This window comes from Acomys minous (genome assembly GCF_964271855.1).
Source record: "Acomys minous genome assembly, chromosome: 19".
Classification (NCBI taxonomy): domain Eukaryota; kingdom Metazoa; phylum Chordata; class Mammalia; order Rodentia; family Muridae; genus Acomys; species Acomys minous.
Window position 1 is genome coordinate 18,056,825 of NC_140499.1, and position 27,988 is coordinate 18,084,812.

The 27,988-nt window shown below is 47.1% G+C and overlaps 1 protein-coding gene and 1 long non-coding RNA gene across 3 annotated transcripts in view; one reads left to right on the forward strand and one right to left on the reverse strand.

Moving 5' to 3' along the window:
* Positions 1 to 19,436: 19,436 nt before the first annotated feature.
* On the reverse strand, positions 19,437 to 23,631 carry LOC311589951. 2 transcript variants are annotated; one of them, XR_014776700.1, is made up of 2 exons: positions 23,511 to 23,631; positions 19,437 to 22,796 (listed from the first exon to the last, which is right to left on the reverse strand). It is a non-coding gene; the product is annotated as an uncharacterized lncRNA (long non-coding RNA). The 2 variants fall into 2 exon arrangements; XR_014776701.1 differs by lacking the exon at positions 23,511 to 23,631 and adding an exon at positions 23,240 to 23,380.
* FAT4 (FAT atypical cadherin 4) overlaps positions 22,790 to 27,988 on the forward strand; it is a 133,062-nt gene continuing 127,863 nt past the window's right edge. The window contains exon 1 of the mRNA XM_084768703.1: positions 22,790 to 27,986. Coding sequence (XP_084624829.1) covers positions 22,812 to 27,986 — 5,175 coding nt within the window. The 5' untranslated portion in view covers positions 22,790 to 22,811. The remainder of the gene's footprint in view (positions 27,987 to 27,988) is intronic.

Consider the following 27,988-nt stretch of genomic DNA (forward strand, 5'->3'; position numbering starts at 1 on the left):
CTTGGATGGGGAGGCCTGGTAGCACTCAGAGGAAGGATAGCAGGCTACCAAGAAGAGACTTGATACCCTATGAGCATATACGGGGGGGGGGGGGGAGGGGAGAAGTTCCCGCTGAGTCACAGTCATAGGATTGGGGAATAGGGTGAAAATGGGAGGGAAAGAGGAGAGGGAGGATATAAGGGATGGGATAACAACTGAGATGTAATATGAATGAATAAATAAATTAATTAATTAAAAAAAAGAAGGCCCAGCCTGATGAGCAATGCACCACCCCTAGCTGTGTGATCCTGGGGTAAATAAGGAAGCTAGTTGACCTTGAGCTGGAGGGTAAGCTAGTTTGCAGCATTCCCCCATGGTGTCTGCTTCAGTTTTTACCTCCAGTTTCCTGACTGAGTTCCTGCCCTGGCTCCTCTTCATGGCCTTTGTGCCAAATAAACTTTTTTTTTTCCTAAATTGGTTTTGGTAAGTTTTTCATCACAGCAAGAGGAAATCAAACTAGGTCATATGCCAATGTGGAAAACCTGCCATGGCATAATTAGGCTCAAAAACTTTTAAAGAAGCATTAGGACCTAAGTCCTTGAAAAACAAATGTATACATGTATATGTTCATGTGCAGAGGGGACAGCTTCAATATAGACTCAAAGACAGCAATCACTGGAAACATGCCCGTCAGTGTATTTTCTTTTTAACCTTGTCTTATATAAGTCTGTACCTTCAGCTCTGAGTACAGAGGTTTTTGGAAAAGTTGGATTAAGTGGTAAGGCGCTCAAATAAGGAGACATCACATAATATTATTTCATTATAAACATAATTAATTTTAATATTCATGAAAATCTAATAAGGGACATCTCAGAACACAAATGAAATAAATTTGCGTCCAATTTTATTTAATATTAATTCATTGAATTAATATATATTTTACTCAGAATTTTATAGGGTTATCCAAATTGTGTAGACATTTGTGTAGATATCCAAATGGCAGACATTTCCATTTGCACTGCACATTCTTATAATATTGCTGAAGGCTTTTTTAGAGCTACATTAAACAGATATCATAAACTTTTGTCACCACAGAGCTTGCCTCAGTGACAGTGATTAGGGACATAACAAATGGTATCAGGCTTGTGTGTCTGCCCATTGCTGTCAAGTAAAGACTGTCTCAGCACACAGCCTGACCCTAACCATAGGATTGCATTGACTTCTGCCCAGTCCCAGGAATGAATGCGAGCTAGGAAACTCACTAACCTCGAGGATATTAAACTAATTTTAAAGAAAATATAGATATGCTGGTTCTAAAACGCTTTGTATATGTTCATCAGATAGAGAAAAAAATGAGTCAAGACAAAATCACCAAGAGGATCCTAGGTTTATGTTTTATAATATGCAAGTATAATTATAGATAGAATTTTGATACAAAATCACTCTACATTTGTGGGACATCATCGTATTTATCTAAAATGTGAAGGCTATAACTATTATATAGTCACAATAGTTCTGGTTGATGTGATAATGCTTGACAAAAGCAAAGTAAGGGACGGCAGATTTAATCTAGTTAATAGTTCAAGGATATTGACTGTTAGGGCCGAGAAGCCTTGGCAGCTCACTGATCACATCACAGGTGCAGTCAGGAAGCAGAGAGACATGAATGCGAGCGGCACTCGCTCGCTTACATTTTGTTCAGGCCAGGACCCTAGCCTATGACCCTAGCCCAGGACCCTAGCCTATGACCCTACCCCAGGACCCTAGCCTTTGACCCTAGTCCAGGAATCTAGCCCAGGGTCCTAGCACAGGACCCTAACTTATGACCCTAGCCGATGGGGTGGTGCTGCCCACGTTTAGGTTAATCTAATCTAGAATATTTCTCACAGACATCCCTGAGGTTTGTTTTCACGGTGGCTCTGAAGAGTATCAAAGAGAAGAAAGTGGCCACAAGGTAATAAACAGTACTTGCTGTGATGATTGTGAGCATTGAGAAAGGGACTTTTCCCAGAGGTCCGGTCAGAAAGTAGACAGGAGGGGTGGGGTAGGGGGAGGAGGGAGTGAGTGGTGATGCTAAACAAATGTACACCTCTTAGCTCATAGGTAAAGAACTGGGAATTTGAGGATTATTAGCATAATAGGGGCCGTGGAGACAGAAGACTGTGCTTTATGTGGGTATCCATGGAGACGTCATTCAGAAGGGTCTAGCCCTCTAAACGTCAGAGGGCAGGAACCACGTGCCCCGGCATGCCCTGCCATGCCCTGAGATTGGGCTGCCTTGCCCGGAAAGGGAAGCAAGGCATATTTCTCTACTTCCCAGACCTCTAGACTCAGCACACAAGAAGCCATCACCTTCCTGAGGTCCTACTGCTCAGAAAGAAACTAGAGAACATTATTACCAGGCCTACAGACACAGGGGACCAGACCAAGAAGAGGAAAAGGAAGGTGACATTTACTGTGACTTTCAGTTTCTATTAGACATACCAAGGAGAAGATGGACCAAATGGTTGTAGAAAAGCCCTGTTGTTTTTAAGTTCAAACCTGCCACCATGTGGCTACCAGAGGAAAATACTCTTGCAGGCACACATGCAGGCAGAACACTGTAAACATAAAAAGTAAGTAAATAAATAAATCTTAAAAAAAAAAAGCCTGCTTGTCATTTCAACGTAAGCAAGTGGAGGACCCACAGTATGAGATTTCAGGATTATATGCTAACAATTTCTTTGTATTTGTGTTGCCTCATTTTGGAAGCCTTAAACCAAGCTAGAAGTAGAGCAAGAAACAAACATCCTGCTTCAAATAAAGATGCTTGTCTTTGTCTTCAAGAATATTTACACATATGCGTGTGAATGTTCAAAATGTGTGATGATTTAGATTCTAAAAATAGAGAAAAAAACCTGTCCTCTTGGTTCTCTGCGGTGTCTACACAGAACAACCAGGAGAATGCTCTCGTTTCCTTTTCGCCTCTGCTGCTCATCCTCACAGAAATGAGCGGTCCATCTGGAGGAGGGCATCCCGCAGCGAGTTCTCACCACTATGGAATGTGTTGACTATCTTACCAATAAACAGTGCATGGGGTGGTGGTTGACTTTACTGTCTGGAGAGAAGGAACCAGAGCACGGCAGAGAGTCACCAAGGGCACCCACAGCAGAGGCAGAGAGACCCCAGAGCTGCGGGGAGCACACGGGACTTGGAGTCTCTTTCTGAGTGTGAATAGCCTTCCCCCGCCCTGCCCCTACCAAGTGACATGGGCATCTGGATTGCATACATTTTAAAGGATTAGATAAGATGGTTTAGCTTAATCACTGTCACAAGCTAAACATGAAGACTGGTGGCCACTGGATACCAGATATCCAAAGACCTTCGAGAATAATTGTAAAATGGTGTTGCGAGTAGGGTAATAATATGCTAGACATGTAGAATAAGTGGCTCTTGCAAGGGACAGCATATTGAATTCTTGGAAATGAAATGGCACGACCTGGCAATGCACTCTGGCTGGCATCTCTAGGCAGAGCTGTGATCCTTTCAATTCCCCATGCCTCCAGGAGTGTCTGTGTACCTGCAACCCTGGCCTGTGGGAAGGCCAAGGTGGAAAGCATGTGAGATCTGGGATAACCTGGGCTCAGGTTGTAGCTCAGTGGTAGAGTAGGGGTAGCCTAGCATGAGCAAAGGTTTGGATCCCACACCCCCCCCAGTTAAAAAATGAATTAGTCATTTAATTAAAGGATCAGATATTGAGTCACCAGCTTTGAAGATTTGACTTTCAGGAGATGCCTAGGCCGTATGAAGCTGTAGCATCAGACAGAATCAAATATTTCTCTTTCTTTCAATCTCTTTCTCCTTGTCTCTCTGTCTCTGTTTCTTTCTTTCCTTCCTCTCCTCTTTTCTTTCTCCCAACCCCCACCTATGTATACCAAATACAGATTGAGAAGACACAGGAAGACAGCAGCTGTCGACAACACCAGGGCCAGTCCTCTGTGGGAACCAGGTCAGACATGATGTTCATCTGGGACCTTCAGGACTCTCTACTCAGAAGTAGATTTCTGCTGCTATAGCTGCCCAGTATGTAATATTCTGTGGTGACAGCATCTAGGGAACACAGACAAAGGCACAGTGGGGTGGTGCAGTCTCCGCAGATTAAGGCCTGATCATAGGTTTAGATCTCCTAACTGCCCCATCTTGGAAGCACATCACTACATAGCATTCTATGCTTCCTTTTACTTGCTATGGTGTGTGTGTGTGTGTGTGTGTGTGTGTGTGTGTGTGTGTGTGTGTGAGCGGGTGTAAATGTGTGAGTTTGTGTGTATGAATATGAAAATACGTGTGTGTGAGCATGAGTGTGCATGTGTGGCAGGTGTGTGTGTGTGTGTGTGTGTGTGTGTGTGTGTGTGTGTGTCCTAAAGTGATGACATGGGGCAAGATCAGATGCTGACACCTCTGACAGAAGACGACGTGGATGAATTGTAAAATGACTGGAGGATGCAAACAACAAGAGAAACTCTAAGACCCAGAGGGGAGCAATAGAGGTCAAAGCACTCTAACAACCAGGATTGCGTCTGCAGCTCTTCTTGGTAGACATGACAGAGTGAGGAAAACCACTGAACACGAGAAGATAAACACTTCAAAAGCAAAGCGGAACTGGAAGCGATGATCAGGAAAGGGAGCAGAATATTCACGAACTGTGGGTCACTGAAGAGTGTGAAGTTTTCACATAACAGGAATATCAGAAGGGAAAAGAGAACCCAGAGAGGAATGAAAATATTTAAAGCGAGCTTGCTTCAGGCACCAAAGCACAGGTCTGGGAAGCTGGAAGAATGGTGCCAATTAGGGAAGTGATGTGACCCAGGGACAGTCAGAGGTTAGAAATTTAGAAATAAAGGACAAATACCCTGCAATAAGCTGGAGAAAACAAGAATGCGTCACATATGAGAGAGCAAGAAGAGTGTTCTAGCAGCTTAGGAACACAGGATGGAACGAGGGCATACGGCATGAGCAAATGCGTCAGGTAGACTTCTGTTCCTAATGAACAAACTAGGGCTTTCAGAAACGAGCACATGAAAATCGACAACAAATGAACAAACCAAGCAACCCTTGAAAGTTTGTGTCCAGTAACCTGCCATGCAAGAAGTGTTACTGAAATTCTTCAGAGAGCCATCCCCAGTGAGGGAGAGTCATCTCTTTCAGTTCTCCTTCCTAAAGGGATGGCCACAGGCCCATGTCCCTATGCTCAGCACTAAGTGATCCCAGGAGGCTGTTAACAATAACATAACAAGAGGGCATGCAGTTTAGGAGGAGACAGATTGGTGGGTCTGAGAGAGGGCTGGGAGTTGAAAGGAAGAAATGAGGATGAATAGCATCCAAGAACACATTTAAAAGATTACTAGAAATGTTATTAGAGAGGAGAAAAATACTGTATGTAGGTCAGAAATGCAGCTGTTGGGCTGCAAAGATGGCGCAGTAGCTAAGAGCACTAGCTGCTCTTGGTGAGGACTGAAGTTTAGATCCCAACTCCTACATGGTGGCTCACAACCACTATGACCCCAGCTCCAGGGAATCGATGCTCTCTTCTGGCTTCCAAAAGGTGCTGCACGCATGCACATGCATAGGACAGAAATGTAGATTGCATGGAGGAAAAATAAAAACTTGTTATTTGCATTCTTATCTGCGTGTGCATATACCTACGTGTGTAATTAAAATTGATAAGGGAAATGGCTGATATCATAAAGCAAAAGGAAGAAGAGAAGGGCTAGGAAGACGCTGATGTAAAGAATTATGCTGTCAAGACAACCGCGGTACTATTTGAAAGTGAACACTTTATGGTAAATGCCAAAAGCTCTAAAATAAAACATAGAACACACGTGTCAGAGGTTGGTCTGATATACTTTGATACTACTTCTTGCTTACTGTCTCTATGCCCCAAGATTGCTATGTAACCTTGCCTAAAGAACTTATTCCTGTTTGACCAATAAAAAGCCATCACACCTGGGCAGGGCAAATGGGATAGGCGTGGTTAAAGTTCTCCGGCTTTTGGAGAGGGAGACCAGAAGAGATGAGAGGAGAAAGAGGAGGAAGGAGAGGAGGAGAGACAAGAAAACACCAAGAGAAGTGAACCAGCAGATGATTTTTAAATTAATTTTTAAAATATTTTATTAATTTACTCATATTACATCTGAATTGTTATCTCATCCCTTGTATTCTCCCATTCCTCCCTCCCTCCCGCTTTCCCTTTACTCCCCTCCCCTATGACTGTGGCTGAGGGGGACCTCCTCCCCCTGTATATGCTCATAGGGTATCAAGTCTCTTCTTGGTAACCTGCTATCCTTTCTCTGAGTGCCACCAGGCCTCCCCATCCAGGGGACGTGGTCAAATATGGGGCACCAGAGCTCATGTGAAAGTCAGTTCCTACTCTCCACTCAATTGTGAAGAATGTCCTGTCCATTGGCTAGGTCTGGGTAGGGCTTCAAAGTTCACTGCACTTATTGAAATGCTAAGAGAGACAAAGGTTTTGGACTAACCAGGAACAACAAACAGGGGGCAGCCAGACAAAAAGGCAAAAGCACAGAGAGTTCTGTTCGTCAAACTCTTCTGTTGTTTCTCTCTCTCTCTCTCTCTCTCTCTCTCTCTCTCTCTCTCTCTCTCTCTCTCTCTCTCTCTCTCTCATGTCTCAAAGGTTCATTTTTATTGTATGCATATGAGTGTTTGCCTGCATGGATGCATGCACATGTCCAGTCCCCAAAGAGGCCAGGAGCGGGCAATGATTCTCTTGGGACTGGTGTCAGCTCACTGGTTGTGAGCTGCAATGTGGGTCCTGAGAACTGAACCCTGATCCTCTGCAGGAGCAACAAGCACTCTTGGCTGTGGACCCATCTCTCCAGCCCTCTTGGCTTTGCTTTTGTTTGTTGTTTTGTTTTGTAGACAGGATTTCACTGGGTATCTCTAGAGGCCTGGAACTCTCTTTGTAAACCAGGCTGGCCTTGAGATCACAGAGCTCTTCCTGCCTCTGCCTCTGAAGTTAAAGGTGTTACCACCCTGCCTGCTAACCTCTGCCTCTGAAGTTAAAGGTGTTACCACCCTGCCTGCTATTTGCTAGTTTTTCACTGAGACCATTTGAGTCTGAGTTCATTGGGGATATGATCCCATTGTTTTCACAGCTTTTATGTATGTCTGGACTTGATCAGGGTAATGTGAACATCGCAGAGTGTTCTTGATAGATTTACCTTAATCTCAGTTCTGTGGTGCCGCCCAAGAAGATCAGTCATTAGCTCTTTAAGAGCTTGGCATCATTCACCTGTGGCGTCATCTGGACCTCAGCAATTCTGGGGATAAATTTTTCATTATTTCTTCAATATCCTTATTCAATTTTGTTAGGCCATACCTATTCCAAAATTCATTCCTTTCTTTTAGACTTTCTAGTTTATGTATGTATACACATATGCAGATGTGTGTGTGTATGAATATTTGTGTGTGTTCATGTGTGTACGTGCATAGGAAATCAGAGAATAGTCACAGGTGTCATTCTTTAGGTATCTATTAATTAATTAGATAATTAATTAGTTTTGAATCATAATATTTTATCGACCTGGGCTTCAGCAAATGACTGGGCTCTACAGCCAGTGAGGCCCAGCGATCTGTTTTTTTCCCCCTCCCCACTGCTGGCTTATGAATGCACACTGCCATGGCCAGTCTACAGACTGAACTAAGATCCATGTGTGCCTGTGTAGCCAGCACTTCGCCCACCTCTGTCTCTCTCAGGCAGGTTTTCCTTGTTTGTTAGCATGTAAATGTTGCAATGACAACTATAACATTTGTGTTCCTATGGCAGGGTCTCCATTCCCGTCTTTAGTTTTATTTACTTGAGTTTTCCTTTCAGTGTTTGTTGGTCTAGCTAGGAGTTTGTCCAGTTTCTTCATCTTTTCAAGATGTTGGCTTTATGTCATTGTCCAAAAGGCCCTGCCTCACTCTGTCCCCTCTGTTTGATCCACTGCATTTCTTCCATTCTCCTGGTTTGGGTTTTCATTCTTACATTTCTAGTTCCCTGAAATGAGTTGGCAAGCCACTCACTTGAAATGTTTCTAATTCTTGACTGCAGACACAGGAGATGTTTCCTCACACCCCTGCTTCCACACCCACAACTTTACTGTTTTGTCTCCCATATTCTTCTTGCTTGTCTGAGAACATTCTAAATCTCTCTCTACTTCTCCTGGTGCCATTTATTAACAGTGTGTTGTCTTGTTCCTGACATTTGTGTGACTCTTGATTCATCAAATATCATTCAGTGTGGACTTTTATTTTATTGTCATCAGAAATGATAAAGGACATGATTTCAAATTTTACATTTTGTTAAGATGTGTGGCCTAACGTGTGACCCTCTCTAGAGAATTGCCTCTTGCCTGATTACAGATGCTTCTGTAAATATCTGACAAGTCTGTGGACCAGGTTGAGGCTGATACTTCCTTATTAATTTTCAGTTGGATGATCTGTTCATTGGTGACAGTGGGTAGGACACAGCACATCCTGGGGAATGTTAGAGTCCATTCCTCCCTTTAGCCTCATAGTGTTGGTTTTGTAAACTCCTACACCACTGTGAGGGGCATGGGTACTCTCATTTGGTTTTCCGTTTTTAACTGATGCCGTGGCTTCCAGAGGAAAGCTCTCTTTCTCTTGCAGTTTTTGTCTTCCATTTTGTTCATATGATGACAGCAGTTCCTGGTTGCCTTGGGGTTCCTGTCAGTCAGGCCTTCATGCCTGCCCTTTGTTCCCAGCTTGTGTGCCTCTTCAGTGGTGAAGCAGGTATCTTGTAGGCAGTGTATTATGAGGCCATGCTTAGTAACTCATCAGTGTAGTCTGTGTCATTTATTTGGAGTGTTTATTCTATTTATCTTGAAGTTTATTATGGACAGGCTAGGACATAGTCCTGTCATTTGATTGATTTTCTCCCTGTCTTAAATTTGTTCATTTCTCCCTCTCTTGGTCAGCTTTTTTATTCCTTCACATTTAATGGCTTACTATATGCTTTAGTCACTGAGACTCTGAAGAGACACCACTTCTAAGGCACCTCTTATAAAAAAGTAAGTGGGGGCTTGCTTACAGTTTTAGGGGTTTAGTCGCAATCATCATGTCGAGAAGCAGATGACAGACAGGCATGGCACTGGAGCAGCACCGAGAGCTTTACATCCTGATCCACAGGCGGCAGGAGGTGGGGGGTGGGTGGGTGGGTGAAGGGTGAGGGGTGGGGGTGGGGGAGGGCAAGGGGAGGCAGAGACATTGTGTCCTAGTATAAGCTTTTGAAACCTCAAAGCCTAGCCCCAGTGATGGACTTTCTCCAAGGAAGTCACACCTCTTTATCTATCCAAAACAGTTTCACTCTATGTTGACAAAGCACTCAAATATAAGAGACACAACACTATACTATCCTATTTTTCACAGTGTCTTCGTGTAGCTGCCCGCAGAGTGGAATATTATGCTTCTGTCACACTGGTTCCAAGTCTCCCACAGGCATTAATTTTCAATCTTGTGTGGTGGCTCATATTTCCTTCTGTTTTTGCTTCTCTTGAGAGGTTCCGTTCTGTTTTGTTTTAATGGAGTTTAGCAATTTCTCTCAAAGCTCGCAAGATTCTTTCTCTTTTGCATGTTCATGGATTGACTGCAGCATCCTTTCCTGAAGCAAAGCCCAGGAATCAGTCCCTCAGCCTGCCTGTCCAAGGACCTGAAGAGCACATTGATCCTTTCTGTACACCCTGGTACATAGCAGCTATAGGCATTGTGGTGTGGTACTCCCTCCTGTCCAGGAATGCGTAGGTACCTGACTGAGTCTGATCCAGCTGAGAGGTCAGCTGAGACACACAGGGATTCTGGCTGTTGGACCTCTTAGTATTATAGAGATGCACTCAGGGTTGACCATGCCTTTACCTCAGAGGACAGCCCCTGGTGTGAGTATGTCATACACGGCAGGGCTGGGATTGGAGTTACTTTTGAGTTTATGAGCAGGGCAGACAAGAAGGGGTTAATATGCTCTGCCATTGAGAAATTACTGTTTCCAACCAAAATCACAGTTTATTTTCTTCTCAAAATACATGTTTGCCATTTTTAATCACAGACTCGGTGATTAAGGATGCAATGAAAAGGAGACAGGGCCAAGAGGCATTACAAATAAACCAAGATTTAAGATTCAATGGGTTTAGAAAGACAAGAGCCCTCTGGACTGCTCCGGGAAGTCCTTCAGATAACACAACGCTTTCCTTAACAAAGACTCTGAACCACGAACTAACAGCAATGGTTCGGTGCTGGTTATGCTGAGCTCTGAGCTTTTTTCTTTTAATCCCAGTGTGTTGTGCTAAATACTTTGATTCATGTGAGATATCATCCTTTATTAAAGAAAAAAACATGTTTTAATTAAATACTGTCATTTAGGATGGATCTTTATGAATTTTGCTTGTCACCCAGAACCCCCAGACCTCTTTCTAGTCAGAAAGAAACAAGCAACATTATGGAGAGTGTAGAAGGTTCTGCTACACTGCTACAGGACCAAGAATCCTTCTCCTGAAAGAAATAAAAATGGAATTGTTCCCAAATGCCTGGCTGTGTCAGAAAAAGTCAGCTTGATGAACTCAAAACATCAGGAGGGGGACAGGCACAGAAACTGCCCCTTTATCAGGTGCCGTGAACCCAAATCATCCAGGTGAGGGAATGATGTTCTGTTTGGGGCACAGGTGCGCAGGGCACCAGGGTCCCTGATAGCAGGCACACACCAGGACCTGCAGAGCAGGGGCATGTCCAGCATCCAGGCCTCTGCCAGATGGCCAAGAGGAAAATGGCTTCTGAATGCAATTTGCCTGGCAAATCCACGTGGGTGCCTGTAAGTAGGACGGTTTACAAAGAACCATGGGGATGGGAGTGTTGGAAAACAATGTCTAGAAACGCAAGAAGCGAACAGATGGCGAATGCCAAGCCACAACACCCACCACAGGGCTCTGAACTTGAAAACAGACTTCTGATTTGTCGTTCTCTTGGGAAACCCTCCCCGAGCTGTTTGGAAGCCTTCCTGATCAGGGGCTGCCAGGCCACTTTGAAAGACACTGCTTTAGAGTGTGAGGTGAAGACTTGGCTTCAGGCTCATCTTTTCTAGCCAGGCTTTGTAAAAACTTTAGCTGCCCTAGGAGGAAGGGAGATGGGAGTGGACGTTTCCTTGGTGCTATCTGAATTCCCGGCATCCTGTTAGATACAGAGAAAACAAAACTGCTTCTTTCCCTGGCTTTTGTGGTGTGGTGCCAACTAGTACCACTCATTTAAGACAAGCAGGGGGAAAAACCCTATAATTAAAGTTTTCTTTGTTCTCATTCGGTCTTTGGGTAACAAACTAAATTACAAATGAAAAAAAGAGGTGTATATTTAACACTTAGATTTAACAACAACAGCAAAATTATTATGTATGTATATTTGAGACTCCAATTGCTCACATTGGTGAACAGTGCATGTAATTCATGAGAAAATAAATATAAATAAGATATAAGTCTTTTATATCTTCAGAAGGCTTGGGAGTTAAGGCATCTACCCACTAATGCAGTTGGTTCTTGTCCTGGGAGAACTCGGATATGCTTCAGTTTCTATTAGAAATGGGCATACATTATGTTTATGAAACATCTAAGCAAGTGGTAATACATTGAAATGTATTTAAATCATTGGGTGATTTTATTTTTATTTTTTTTGTTTTCTTTTTAAATAATTGAATCATCTTGATATATACATTCTTTAAAAGAAGTTTTAAAAAACTGACCAAACAAACCTAGAAGTGGTTTGGTTTTTATTCTCTGCTGTGTCCTCGGATCTTTTTCCAAACACCCAAATGCACAGTGACATTTGAATACCACTCCTGGGAGCATGAACAGGGATGCACCAGCATCATCCGCAGCAACGACTGAGAATAGCAGTGTCTTTAATGGGTACAAAGGAGACAAGTTGTGATTTCTGGCCTGTTCACATAATGAGTGCTGCTCAGCGGGGCAGCGTTTATGTTGAATCCTTATCACAGCCAGGAAAGCTTACTTCAGTGAAAACACAAAGCAGGCCATCCTGCCACGGCTCCCTTTGATCACCTTAATTTAAAATCAGATGTCAGCCCTGGGCTGTGGCCAAGGGTTCCCTGCCCCCTTAGACAGACTGCACTGCTGGTTCCTCCCAGTTGTCCACTCCTCTGATGATAAAAGTTGCAGTAATGTTTTCTCTATTTCTGACATGTCCATGTGGAGTGCGGATCTCCTCATCACTAGCCTATTGTGAAAATGCACACTCACATACACTGAAATGATGCCATGTATATATCCCCTTTGTTCTCTCTCCAGCCCAGTATGAGATCCAATGCACTGTTCACCTTAATAGTTTTGCCAGGTGACATAGTGTCTTTAACCACCACATGCATTAATTACTACAGGTTGAAATAGGTAGATGGCATCTAGATCATCAAGACAACATCATGACCAGCTTCTTGATGTATGTTTCAACAAAATGGTAGATTGTTCCAAGCAGTTGTTGAACTGAGAAGTTTCTCCAAATTCTGGGCAGTAATTACTAGCTTGTGGTGAAGGCCACACCACTTGGAGAAGGAGGCTCACATTCAGGGCAAGCAATTTCCATTCCAGTGGGTTTGCTCACGCAGTCACACATATGATATTATGAAGAATTTTGAAGCAAACCCTTCATTTGGTTTTTTTCCCATAAGTGTGACATTAGAAAATAGGATTCTAGTTTCCATCATGTAGTTTTAGATTTATTTACAGAAAATGATGGCTTCATATAGTCTTTTTAAATTAAACACTAGCTTGACTGAAAGGGGATAGACATATATAACATTGCTTATTGTTTACATAGGCAAAGGCACACAGATGTGGTGTGTGTGTGTGTATTGGAAACATGATTACGTATCTATGCATGAAGGAGATTTATATAATACAAAGAAAAACCAAAGTAGTGAAAAATGAAAAGCTAGAGGGTTTGTATAAGAGGTCAGAAAGGATGGACATCTTAGGGGAGTGGAAACAGCTCAAAATTAAGCTGGCAGGGACTGGAGAGGTGGTTCAGTGGTTAAGGCTCATGTTGAAAACCTGCACTGGGCTCCAAGCATCCACAGCTCTCTGCAACTCCAGTTCCAGGGGGATTTAATGGCCTTTTCTGGCCTTCATGGGCATTAAATGTCCATGCTACACTACATATGTGGAGGCAAACACTCATGCCCTTAAAAATAAATCTTTATTTTAATTTATTTTAAATTAAGCTTACAAAAGACATGCAGCTGTGTTTTTGGGTAGGATTCTCTGCAAGGAAGCTCCTGTGGTCTGAAACAAGGGCCAACAAGGGACAATATGTGACCAAATTGGCTCCTACGTTCTATCTTTGTAAATAAAGCTTTATTAAAACATGATCGCAATCCACTGGTTATATTTGTTGTTTCACTCCAAAATCAGAGTTAATTAGTATGATCACTACTAGCTTTCAAAATATTAATGTCTTGCTGTTTATGGAAAAACACTACCTTTAGTCTTAGACTACATCGTGACTGTGGGTCTCTGCTCAGCACAAATTTAAGAAATAGCTTAATTTTGGCTCGTCTGTCAAACTTTCTAGAATATTAAGAAAAATAATAATTTATAAAAAGCAAAATGAATAACATAGGCCATGGCAACCAGGGGGACTTTTATGCAGTTTCAGCCTGGCAAACCAGAATGAAATTGTGCTGAAATAGGTAGGAGATAGACAGATTGACTTGCTATACAGACATCAGAAATAAAAGCACACAAAAAATTATGTATAAAGCCACGTAATGGAAATCTCAGTTCTTAGTTGGGGTTATGGTTGCTGTGATGAAACACCATGACCAAAGTGCCTTGGGAAGGACGGGGTTTATTTGGTTTACACTTCCACATCCCTGCTCATTATTAGAGGAGTTCAGGACAGAAACTCATGCAGGGTAGGAACCTGGAGGGAGGAGCTGATGCAGAGGCCTTGGAGGGATGCTGCTCACTTGTCGGTGCCGCATCGTCCAGCGGAAATAAGACACCAACAACCAGACTTCTTCTCGAGATCTTTACTCAGGATTAAGCTCAGTGGGAATGGCCCCGAAGAAGGGAAGGGCCAAGCTTAAGTACAACTCAAGGGCCAATCAGCTCATGCCAGGTGCCACCTCCTCATAGGTTCGCGTCAGAGCGGACTCGTCATCAGACCACCAGTTACCCTTGCACAGCCTTTTGCCATATAAGGACTTGTTTATCTTAGAGAGCGCTCGCCATCGGGATGGCGGAAGGTGGAAGCCTGCACCATGTTAAGGCGTGGCACCTCGCAGCTCTCCACACTCACTGGTTTGTTCTTCATGGCTCGCTCAGTGATTTTCTTAGAGAATCCAGGACTCCCAGCCTAAGCATGGCACCAGTCACAATGGGCTGGGGCTGGGTCCTATCCCATCAATCGCAGATTAAAAATATGTCCTACTTGATAGGGAGGCCTGGTGGCACTCAGAGGAAGGATAGCAGCCTACCAAGAAGTGACTTGATACCCTATGGGCATATACAGGGGGAGGAGGCCCCCCTCAGTCACAGACATAGGGGAAGGGAGTAAGGGGAAAATGGGAGGGAGGGAGGAATGGGAGAATACAAGAGATGGGATAACAATTGAGATGTAATATGAATAAATTAATAAAATATTTTTTAAAAAGAATATGTCCTACAGGCTTGCCTGCAGCCCTGTTTTACAAAGGCATTTTCTCAAGTGAGGTTCCCTCCGCTCAGATGACTGTAGTGTGTGTCAAGTTGACGTAAAAGTACCTAGCACAGTTATGAAAAAGATGAGTTGAAATGAAACATTAGCCAGTGTTTATCTGGATATTCCTCAGGAATGAGCTCACAGCTGGAGCACGGGACTGAGGGATTTCCCCTAAAGACAGCGGAAAAGCTGGACAGCCATGGATGACAGACCAATACCAAAGTGTGCAGTCATCCCAAGAGAAAAGGAAGTCAGAGAGTTTAAGAAAGTGTTTGAAGGAACAACAGTGATAGGCCTTCTACTCAGGAATATGTCAGGCTATTATTTTATTGCTTAAGTAAAAGCACTCGGTTTTATAACTTCTCTTAAAAGACACAAGAGCTGGCTTTATTCCAGATTTACTGTGTGAAGGCTGGGAAAGAATGAGAGCTCAGAGAGACAAGCTCACCACTGAAGCTACGCGAAGACGCCCTTCTCTCCGCTCAAAGGCTGAGCTGACCTTCAAGGCACCCTTGGGCATGAGTAAGAGCGTCCCATGGGGATGGACCCTAAGCAACCTCTTCACCTTGCCTTCTTCAAGAGAAAGGACACAGGATGGCCACATCAGGACTAGGCTGGGAGGGCGGAGGGACCCAGCAGTGAACAGGGAAAGCCACAAACGGTTCTGAAGATCACATTACTAGGGTGATATGGCAAGAATAAAAGCAGATTCAGGTTGCAAATTAGCACGTTTCTTTCTTTTTGATTATTAAGTAGAAATCACTTGCTTTTGAGCCCATCTCACCGATAGTGTCCGACAGTCAGGGTACGGATTGTATTTGCTAGAGGTCGCAGGGCCCTTATGACTCAGTTACCTGAGCAAACAGCTATCAGTCAGACAAACAGCATCAGTGTGTTGGAGAAAAGCAGGAAACCTGGAGGCAGGGGGCACTTTTACACTGTCTCAACTTCCCAAGTGCTGGGGTTATAGACATGCACCACAAGGTCTGCGTGGGAGTGAGTGTGCTTGCAGTTCATTTGGTGGTATCCTACAGAATTTCATGAAATGCTCTTTTATTATGCTGAGCGTCTTAGCTGCAAGGAGAACAATGGCTTCCGAGAAAATGATAACCCAGTCGGATGGTTCTGCTGAACTGACAACTTGATAAGGTGTAGGATGGTTCTGTTTAATTGTCAACTTGATAATCGTCTGGAAGGAGAATCTCAGTGAGGGGCTGTCTAGAGGTGGGCTGTGGGTGTGTTTAGGATGAGTTGTCTTGATTAGACCCATTGAGGTGGGAAACCCCTACTGTGGGCAGCACAATTCCCTAGGCAGGGGATCCGGAGAGAATAAGCTGAGAACAGCCGAGCATGCATTCATTCCCATTGCGCTTGGCTAAAGCTGCTCCTGGTTCCTGCCACCTCCACTTTCTTGCAGCGGTGGGCTGTAACTGTAGAGTAAGGGGCCCTAGGAAGGGACTCCCTGATGCATGAAGTTCACAGCAGAGTAAGAGACTTGCTAGGCAAGAGCTGTGTGGGTGGTAGGCAAAGCTTCTGGGATGCTTTTGGAGATGGACCTTTGCTAACTTCTGACTGGGGAATTTAAGTTCCACAGGACTGAACTTACTAGAACCCACTGGTTTGAACTCAACTTTGATTTAGAAGCTATTAAAATTCTTTTGATAGTTAGTTCTCAGTCTTATCTATGCAGGTGGACACGTTTTATTTATTTTTTCTTGTCTACAACTGTGTTATTTTCTTCATTTCTTTTGCATAAAGTGCTCATTTAATTGTAAAGCTAGGCTGATGCCGCACCCTGAGGAAAATGAATAGCTCTCAATATGTGTCTCAGAAAAATGCAAGAAAATCATGAAAAATGGAACTAAGCATTAAACCCACTCCAAAAAGGAGATGAAGAAACCAAGACCAAAAACTACAGAGCTCTCTGTGACACCAGAGACTTGGAGGTGAGCTGGTGTCTGACTACACAGCAGGGTGTCCTGGCCACTGTAGGTAGAGAGAGAACAAAGGGCCCAGTCAGAGCAGCAATGAAAACATGACTAAAAACATGGATCTGACACAGAAGGCAGCAGGGTAAACTGCTGGCTGGCACATCCACTACAGGGCTGGAGAGATGGCTCAGAGGTTAAGAGCACTGGCTGCTCATCCAAAGGTCCTGAGTTCAATTCCCTGCAACCACATGGTGGCTCACAACCATCTATACTGAGATCTGGTGCCCTCTTCTGTCTGCAGGTGTACATGCAGGCAGAACACTGCATACATAATAAACAAATCTTTAAAAAAAAAAAATGCAGCAACAGCCGAAGGGCAACTTTGCCAGACTACTCAGGAACAGCCTTAGACTGAGCTCGCTGCCTCTGGAAAGTGAGGTGTGTGTGGTGGCCATGAGGGTGATAAGCAGTGATGAAGAGTGAACGGGCAGAGGAAAAAGCGGGGTGGCTAGTGTGGAGGGAGGGGGGGCAGAGCAGAAGCCTGGCTGCAGGCGCACCCAGGAAACAGAGAGGGAGCAGGAATGTGGGGGGTTAACAAGTCCTATGGTCTGTGCCTAGTGCCCCGTCTCAGTCTCACCCAGCAAGACTCCACTTCCTAAAAGTTTCACATCTTTCTCCAACAGTGGGAGGACCCAGGGACCCAGTGCGCAAACACGTGAGCTTACAGGGGGCACATTAGGAGACTAAACTAGAACGAAAAGAAGAACAGAAAACAGAGACGAGCGAAAGAGAAGAAAGGATGTGGAGGGGTGAGGAGGGCGGGCTTCATATTAGTCACTTGTTGCTGTATCAAAAACACCTAGGTAAAGGTGCCTAAGGAAAAGTTAGCTTGGCCCCCAGTTTGAGGACCCAGGTCACCATGGCGACAGGAGTAGGACAGCGAGGAACAGTGAGGGCTGGAGCTCAGCTTGCTTTCTCCTTTGTAGTCAGCCCAAATCCCAGCGGAGAGGATGGTGTCCCCCACATTTAGAGTGGGTTTTCCTAGCTCAGTTAAACCAGTCCAGAAGTTCCCTCACAGACGTGCTCCGGGGTTTGTCTCCCAAGTGATTCTGATCCTGACCGCCTGACACCCTGCATCTGTGGAAGACCGGATTCAGAAAGAAAATCTAAAAGAAGAGAGGAGAAAAAGAGAAGGACAGTTAGGGGGTGGGAGGCTTAGCCCCAGCCTGCTAATGCCCTGGGGGGAAAAAATGAGCAGTGTGTTTCAGTAAATTGTTGTCACCTCTGGTCAAATGACAAAGGAAAACATTCCGGATATTGGAATAAAGACTGGAAGAACACGTGAGAGCGTGGCAGAGCATCACAGAATCACAAGTGTCAACATATATGTGGAGTCCGCGTGGCTTATGCTCTCCAGTTCCTTTCCTGCCGGGGCCCACCTGCAGCCTTACGAGCCACTGACACTGGTGAGCAACTTGCCCCTGAGAGCCACCTGTCCTACTCACTTATTGTAATCAAACACTGACCAAAACCAAACTGGGGAAGAAAGTGCTTATGTGTTTATACACCTCGATCGCCATCCATTGACAATGGCAGTCAGGACAGGAACAAGCAAGGGCAGAGGCAGGAGCCAGGGGGAAAGCTGCTTAATGCCTTGCTCCAGCTGCATCTTGCTCCATGAGCATCTACAGTGAGCTGGACACTCATGCACCAATCATTAGTCAGGAACGTGTCCCCCAGGAAGCGGCCAACCCAAACAGGCAATTCCTCAGTTGAAGTCCCCTCTTCTACAATGACTCTAGCTTGTGCTCAGCCGACGAGAAACTAGCTACCATGGCTTCTAATTCTGGTTTTTGTTGAAACTCTGACTTGACAACCACTTTCATAAATAATTAAGATTTGGGTAGGAGAAATGAACTACATTTGTTTCAATGCTCTGCAAAACAAGAAAAAAAAGTACACGTAGAAATGCTTAAATCTTCAATCCACTGCTGCAGCACACTTGTCATTTACTTATTAAAGCATTTCATGGTTTTAAAATATATTTCATATACACAATGACCTCATGTCTTCCACTTTTACAAAAAGAATAATGATTTTTTTTTGGTATATATGTTAGAAAGATGCTAATGCTAAGTGTGTGTGTTTCTATGTGTGAATGCAGGCACGTGTGGGGAGGTCAGAGGACATCCAGGGGTGCCTGTCCACTTTTCCTGAATTCTTTTCAACTCCACATTCTTCAGGCTGCTTGGCCTGTTTTCCATGGATTCTTCTGGCTGTGCCTCCAAGCTCCCACTAGGGGGCACCAAGGTTACAGACAATTGTGCTATTCTTTCTGGTTTCTGGGGATGGAATTGAGGTGGTCAATCATCCCTGGCAAAAGCCTTTATCCCCACCCAAAAGAAGAAATTTTATATGTGTATATAATTATATGATGTATGTTTTATGTATGTTTTATGTATGTATGTATGTATGTATATATATGTATGTATATAAGTATGTGTGTGTGTACTATGTTAACACAACTCTAGTAATTTATGGGAGACAATGAAAATAAAGATTTATTTCATGTTCTATTCAAAATATTCTCTGTGTTTCTTTTTAAATTATATACTACGCACACAGAATTGTAGTTTTGTGTAGAATTATCTACAAATGAGTCGATTACATGATTATGGAAACTTAGTTGTTCAACTAACCATACCATTGCTTAAATAATTTGTGGTAATCCTCTCTTGGAATTTTCCAAACAAATATTTTTGGACTGAATATGACCCATTATTTTTGCATTGCTTTATTTAGTAGAATGAAGGGTATACACAAATTTCACAGATTAAACACTCCATTTCACAGAATGAGCTAAATTACCTGTTCCCGCCAATTGCATTCACTGACAAAAGATGCTAATTCCACCGAGTTGAGCTGTGAAGGCATTTCACATGTCTTCCACACAGACGCCAGTAAACATCCGTCGTCTCCCCGCAAACATATCTGTGTTATTTCTTCCCAATCTTATGTATCCGAGTATTGAGCCACTGAAGATTAGCAAACAGAACCAATCTTCTAGTCTTCGAACTCTCTCAGCTGCGACTTTGACCCAACTTTAACCCACAAATCTTTCTTGGCTGAAGTACAGCAAAAGAATGGCTTTGGCGGCGGCGCGGGGTTGGGGGGGGTGTTGGGGGTTGTGAGGGGGCCGGGCGTTGGCAGTGGTAAAATAATTTTGACTGTGCTTAAAGGTAGGTTTTTTTTTTAAAGGGGGGGCAGGAGAGGAGGGCGGTTATTGAAAGGCATTCAATAGTTTGCAGTCTGAGAAACGCAACAACAGAGATGCTTAATGCTCTGGTTTGCATCCAGTTCATGCATCACACTATAGGTGGAGAAGAGGCAGAAGCGAACGTTCTAACTAAACAAAGGAATTCGAGATCGTTTTAGAACGGGCTCCGTCCTTCCTCAGTTTAGGTTACAGGCAGCTTGCATCTGTGGGACTTGAGAGTGTGTTCTCTTCCCTATCGCTTTTGATTGTTTTCTGACCTCACACGAGGAAAGGCAGTAGGAGATCCTTCCAGATCCTTTTATTTGCCCCATCCCTTGACGAGAAGGAGGAATGAGCTCTGCAACCAGATCTTCCCGGTCTGCATTTAATTTAAAGCAAGAAAAGAGCCACGTTAGCTGCAAGGCTGGATAGAACAGCAGGTGGCAGTGTTGGCTCGCGCTTGAACCATCCCTGGGCGCAGAAAGTTTGAGGTTTGGAGGGATTCCTGTGGCAAAATTGTATGACATATGCCCTATATTTGCATTGTTTGGCTTCAATTCATAGTTTGCAAGTTGGTCCCTTAAAGGGGAAAATTATTGACCCGATTCCTAGTCACGTTTTCTTTTTTTTCTTTTAAAGAAACCTCAAGCGCCGTCACACAAATAAGCCGAGGCAGGGGAATAATCTGAGTGCAGTCGGTGATGTGTGACTCTTGAAAAATTAAATTTAAACTTCATTTCATTTATTTCTATTTTCTTATAGTTATTCTTCCCCCAGGCCAAAACGAAACCAAACGTTATTAGATTTCCTCTGGCTGGAGAATGTCGAGGGCGGGGGAGGGGGAGCCCCACAGGGGGTCAAAATTCCAAACTGGGTTTGTAAGAGGAAACTGTCCCGGCAGACGCTGCCATTGTTTGAGCTGAAGCCTCCGGACCGCTCTATGGATGGGATTCCAGTTGCAAGACTAACCATGCTGCGGGTGCCAGCGTGCCCATCTCCTCCGTTGAGAAGTTGGAGCAAGGCTGGCACCGAGGCCTTGGTGTCTCCTGGACCCGAGGGACAGCGAGGAGGGGCATAGGTTCACGAGTGGGAAAGAAGTGGGATTCTGTGGGGTCCTGTGTGGGGCCGCAGCAGCTTGCTCGGGCAGTGCCCCAGGAGAGGGCACGAAATGGTTAAAGCTCAGCACCGGCGCACATTCCCAGACAGGCTTTGCCTAATCCTTCCTCCCGCGTTAACAGACCCTCGCCCCCAGCCTTTCTTTCCTTTTCCTCGACCCCCTCCACAGAGTTATTACCAGCCTAACCGCCTAATGGCATCCGCAGCTCCGGACAGTAAACTTATTTATTCCAAATCTGACCCTACCCCCATCTATTTCGCGCCTGCCTCTTGCTGTGATTGCGCCGACGCCGGCCAAGGTTTGACCAAAAGGGAAAATAAATAAATAGAAAGGAGTTGGGGGGTGGTCGCCCCTTCTTAGCGCCTCCGCCGCGGGGCTCGCCCACCGCCCGCCCACAGCCTCGGAGGCCGCGGTGACGAGCGTCGTCCCAGCCAGTGGCGGCAGGAGGCAAGGGCGGCGGGGACGCGGGGCGGGGCTGTGGCCAATGGGCTGTAGCGGGGCAGGGCCCGCGGGTGACAGGACCAGAACAGGGGAGTGGCGGCCACTGGAGTCCGGGAGCACCGAGGGGCAAGCAAAGTTTCTCAGTCTTGCTCGCGATCGCGGACAGCCCTCCCCCTCCGTGTGTGCGCGCGTGTGTGAGTGCGTGTGTGCGCGCAGCGGGGAAGGGGCGGGGAGAGTGCGAGGGACCCGGAGAGGCAGCAGGGGACTCGCTAGGCTCCCGACCCGCCGCGGTGCCACCTCCGAGCTCCGACTACGAACGAGCGTTCCCACCCTGCGCCCCGAGCAGCTGTCCCGCACCTCCGCGTCCCAATCGTCTGCGGGGACCGAGACTAAGGAACCCACCCCGCCCCAAACACAAAGCCTGGAGGATTACAAAGTGAAACTGACCCGGGACAATAAAAGCACAGATCCCAGGACAAGGGCGAGGCGCTCTCGGGGGCGCTGGAGTCCGCTGATGCCCGGGGAAGAGCCCATGGCATGGTGAGGGGTGGGTACTTGGGGAAAGGGCGCTGCTGCTTCTGTCCGATCCCCGCGACGCCTAGAAGGAAGGGGAATCCGCGCTCTGGCTCTGTGGATGTACAAATGATGCCGGCACGGAGGTGAAAGATGCAGAGCAGCGCCAGCGGCAGCCTGGGCTGGACCTCAGCTTCCGAGCCCCGGCGGGAGCAAAGGCAGCCCCGGCTGCCCGCAAGGGGACGGAGCTGAGCGCTGCGGGAGCAGCGGTGGGGACAGGGTGCCCCAGCCGCCTCTGCCGCAGAAGGAGCCTCACCGGCTCCTCCAGAACGAAACCCGAGAAGAGTCTACACTGCCAGCTACGGGTTTTCCGGCATCCCTTCTCTGTCTCCGGCTTGCAAGGACGCTGTAACCCTTGGTTCTGCCCTTTTCGGCGTCGCGCTCAGGGTGAGTTCTAAAGTTTTTGGAGAGACGTGAGTGCAGTAAGTGACTTCTCAGATCCTCGAAGTCCAGGCCGCCTCTCGCAATTCCCGTCCGCGGCCCTTACGCTCAGACTTGGCATTTCAATCTAAGTGTCTGGAGGCCTGGAAGCTTTCAGCAGAGAGCCCAGGGATGCCCCGCCGCCTGTCACCTCACCGTCCCCTACGCTGCGCGTCTTACCAGCCACCTGGAGCCTTCTCTTGAGTTCCTGTCCCTCTTTCAGACTTCTGAACTGCAGTTCTCCGGCCAAACTGGCTTTTTGCTGGTGTCACTCAGAAGCCCTCCAGACCATTCGGTTTCCTTCACCTTGTTTCTCGTCCTCCCGCGGTTCCTGGAAACCAAGACTATGAACTTAGTCGCAGATCGGGCTCCCCGCCATAGGCGGCTCCCTCTACCCTCCCTATCCCTGTGCCAGCTGCTGAGAGTCTGGGGGCTGCTGTCGCTGCTCCCCGGCCCGGCCCGAGTACAAGCGGCCGAACAGCGCCAAGTGTTCCAGGTGATGGAAGAGCAGCCTCCAGGGACTCTAGTGGGCACCATCCCAACGCGTCCCGGCTTCACCTATCGGCTCAGTGAAAGCCACGCCCTATTCGCTATTAACAGCAGCACCGGAGCGCTGTACACCACTGCCACCATCGACCGCGAGAGCCTGCCCAGCGACGTGGTCAACCTAGTGGTCCTTTCCAGCGCACCCACCTACCCAACCGAAGTGCGGGTGCTAGTGCGTGACCTCAATGACAACGCCCCAGTCTTCCCAGACCCCTCGATCGTGGTCACCTTCAAGGAGGACAGTGGCAGCGGACGTCAGGTCATTCTGGACACCGCCACCGATTCTGACATCGGCTCCAACGGCGTGGACCACCGCTCCTACCGCATCGTCCGTGGCAACGAGGCAGGCCGCTTTCGCCTGGACATCACTTTGAACCCCAGTGGCGAGGGAGCGTTCCTGCACCTGGTGTCCAAGGGCGGGCTGGACCGTGAGGTGACACCTCAGTACCAGCTCCTGGTGGAGGTGGAGGACAAGGGTGAGCCAAAGCGGCGGGGTTACCTTCAGGTCAACGTCACTGTGCAGGACATTAACGACAATCCCCCGGTGTTTGGCAGTTCCCACTACCAGGCGGGGGTGCCTGAAGACGCGGCTGTGGGCTCCAGTGTCCTGCAGGTGGCGGCGGCAGACGCAGACGAGGGCACCAATGCGGACATCCGTTACAGGCTGCAGGATGAGGGAACTCCTTTCCAGATGGACCCGGAGACCGGGCTCATCACCGTGCGAGAGCCGCTAGACTTCGAGGCCAGACGACAATATTCCCTGACAGTGCAGGCCACTGACCGCGGCGTGCCCTCGCTCACTGGGCGCGCCGAAGCGCTCATCCAGCTGTTGGATGTCAATGACAACGACCCGGTAGTGAAGTTTCGCTATTTTCCCGCCACCTCGCGCTACGCTTCGGTAGATGAGAATGCGCAGGTGGGTACCGTGGTGGCTCTGCTCACCGTGACCGACGCGGACTCCCCCGCAGCCAACGGAAACATTTCGGTGCAGATTCTCGGGGGCAACGAGCAGCGCCACTTTGAGGTCCAGAGGAGCAAGGTGCCCAACCTGAGCCTCATCAAGGTGGCCAGCGCCCTGGACCGCGAGCGCATCCCTTCCTACAACCTCACGGTCTCGGTCTCGGATAACTCCGGGGCGCCCCCTACCTCCGAGGTTCAGGCGCGCTCCTCCGTGGCCAGCCTTGTGATTTTCGTCAATGACATCAATGATCACCCTCCGGTTTTTGCGCAGCAAGTGTACAGAGTGAACCTGAGCGAGGAGGTGCCTCCGGGGAGCTATGTGAGTGGGGTGTCGGCCACCGATGGCGACTCTGGTCTCAATGCTAACCTACGTTATAGCATTGTCTCCGGAAATGGGTTGGGCTGGTTTCACATTAGTGAGCACAGTGGCCTGGTGACCACCAGTGCTGCTGGGGGCCTTGACCGTGAACTTGCTTCCCAGATTGTACTGAATATTAGTGCCCGAGACCAGGGGGTACACCCCAAGGTATCCTATGCCCAGCTTGTGGTAACTGTCTTGGATGTCAATGACGAAAAGCCAGAGTTCAGCCAGCCAGAGGGCTATGCCGTGTCTGTGGTTGAGAATGCTCCAACTGGGACAGAGCTGTTGGTTCTTGGGGCAACAGATGGGGATCTGGGTGACAATGGGACAGTGCGCTTCTCCCTGCAAGAGACAGAGAGTGACCAAAGGCTCTTTCGCCTGGATCCGGTATCTGGGAGGCTGACTACTATCTCCTCCCTGGACAGAGAGGAACAAGCCTCCTACTGTCTGTTGATTCTAGCCACAGACCTGGGCTCCCCTCCCCAGTCATCCACAGCTCAGGTAAATGTCAGTCTTCTTGATACAAATGACAACAGCCCCGTGTTCTATCCAGTCCAGTACTTTGCTCATATTCAGGAGAATGAACCTGGAGGTAGCTATGTCACCACAGTGTCTGCTACTGACCCAGACATGGGTCCCAATGGAACGGTTAAGTACAGTATATCTGCTGGGGACAGGTCTCGGTTTCAGATTAATGCTAAGAGTGGGGTTATTTCTACAAGAATGGCCCTGGATAGGGAAGAGAAAACTGCTTACCAGCTGCAGATAGTGGCCACGGATGGGGGCAATTTACAATCTCCCAACCAGGCCATAGTGACTGTCACAGTGCTAGACACACAAGACAACCCACCCGTATTCAGCCAGGCTGCCTACAGCTTTGTGGTCTTTGAGAACGTGGCCCTTGGCTACCACGTGGGCAGTGTTTCTGCAACTACCATGGACCTCAATGCCAACATCAGCTATCTCATTACTACTGGGGACCAGAGAGGTATGTTTGCTATGAATCCTGTCACAGGGCAGCTGACCACGGCGAGTGTGATTGACCGGGAAGAGCAGTCCTTTTATCAGTTGAGAGTAGTGGCCAGTGGGGGCGCAGTAACGGGAGACACCATGGTTAATATCACAGTGAAAGATTTGAATGATAATTCCCCCCACTTCACCCAAGCAGTAGAAAGCATAAACGCAGTGGAGAACTGGCAGGCAGGACACAGCATCTTCCAGGCCAAAGCCGTGGACCCCGATGAAGGCGTCAACGGCAGGGTGCTCTACAGTCTGAGGCAGAACCCCAAGAACATGTTTGCTATCGATGAGCACAATGGCAACCTTAGTCTGCTGGGTGCCCTGGACGTCCATGCCGGCTCACACCAGGTAGAAATTGTGGCCTCTGATATGGGGGTCCCCCAGCTCTCATCCAGCATCATCTTGACAGTTTATGTCCACGATGTAAATGACAACCCACCAGTGTTTGACCAGATTTCCTATGAGGTCACACTTTCTGAGTCAGAGCCTGTGAATTCTCGGTTCTTTAAAGTTCAAGCGTCTGATAGAGATTCCGGTGCCAATGGGGAGATAGCATACAGTATCACGGATGGGAACACTGGGCAAGCCTTTGGCATCTTCCCAGATGGCCAGCTGTATATAAAAAGCGAACTGGACCGCGAGCTTCAGGACAGATATGTATTGCTGGTTGTTGCGTCCGACCGTGCAGTAGAGCCCCTAAGTGCTACTGTGAATGTCACCGTGATTTTAGAAGATGTAAATGACAACAGGCCTTTGTTTAACAGCACAAATTACACGTTTTACTTCGAAGAGGAGCAGAGAGCTGGGTCACTTGTAGGCAAAGTCAGTGCTGTGGACAAAGACTTTGGGCCAAATGGGGAAGTAAGGTACGCCTTTGAGGTGGCGCAGCCCGATTTTGAGTTGCATGCTGTCACCGGGGAGATCACCAACATGCGCACGTTTGACAGGGAGTCCCTCATGAGGAGAAGAGGGACAGCAGTGTTCAGCTTCACGGTCATAGCCACAGATCAGGGCCTCCCTCAGCCTCTCAAGGACCAGGCCACCGTTCATGTCTATATGAAAGACATCAACGACAATGCTCCCAAGTTTCTAAAAGACTTCTATCAAGCGACAGTATCAGAGACGGCGACGAATCTGACCCAGGTCTTACGAGTATCTGCCTCAGACGTGGATGAAGGAAGCAACGGCCTCATCCATTACTCTATCCTCAAAGGAAACGAAGAGAGACAGTTTGCCATAGACAGCTTTTCTGGGCAGGTGACTCTGGTAGGCAAGTTAGACTATGAAACAACGCCTGCCTATTCCCTCCTCATCCAGGCAGTGGATTCAGGGGCCATCTCCCTCAACTCAACCTGCACCCTGAATATTGATATTTTGGATGAGAATGACAACACCCCCTCTTTCCCAAAGTCAACGCTATTTGTGGATGTCTTGGAAAATATGAGGATCGGTGAACTTGTGTCCTCTGTTACTGCCACTGACTCTGACTCGGGCATCAATGCCGATTTACACTACACTATCACGGGGTCAAACAACCATGGGACTTTCAGTGTTAGTCCAAACACCGGCAGTATCTTCTTGGCCAAAAAGTTGGACTTTGAGACACAGTCTTTATATAAATTAAATATAACAGCAAAAGACCAAGGGCGGCCTCCTCGGTCATCTACAATGTCGGTGGTCATCCATGTGAGGGACTTCAATGACAACCCCCCCAGCTTTCCTCCGGGAGACGTCTTTAAGTCTGTAGTGGAGAACATCCCCCTGGGTACGTCTGTCATTTCCGTGACAGCGCACGACCCTGATGCAGACATCAATGGACAGCTATCTTACGCCATCATCCAACAGATGCCCCGAGGCAACCACTTCAGCATAGACGAAGTCAAAGGCACCATCTATACCAGTGCTGAGATCGATCGGGAATTTGCCAATCTCTTTGAGTTGACGGTGAAAGCTAATGACCAAGCCGTGCCAATAGAAACCAGGAAGTACGCTTTGAAGAACGTGACCATTTTGGTGACAGACCTCAATGACAACGTTCCAATGTTCATATCACAAAATGCCCTGGCTGCAGACCCTTCAGCCATCATCGGTTCAGTCCTGACTACCATCATGGCTGCCGACCCGGATGAAGGCGCCAATGGTGAGGTGGAGTATGAAATAGTTAACGGAGACACAGATACCTTCACCGTGGACCGTTATAGTGGGGATCTTCGTGTGGCTTCGGCCTTGGTGCCTTCACAGCTCATCTACAACCTTATAGTATCAGCTACCGACCTGGGACCAGAGAGGAGGAAGACAACCACAGAGCTTACTGTCATCCTCCAGGGCCTTGACGGCCCTGTTTTCACACAGACCAAATACATAACCATCTTGAAGGAAGGGGAGCCCATTGGCACCAATGTCATAGCCATAGAAGCAGCCAGCCCCAGAGGGTCGGATGCGCCAGTGGAATATTACATTGTTTCTGTTCGCTGTGAAGAAAAGACTGTTGGACGTCTCTTTACCATTGGACGGCAGACTGGTGTCATTCAAACTGCGGCCATTTTGGACCGGGAGCAGGGAGCATGTCTCTATTTGGTGGATGTTTATGCCATAGAGAAGTCATCTGCCTTTCCTAGGACACAGAGAGCAGAGGT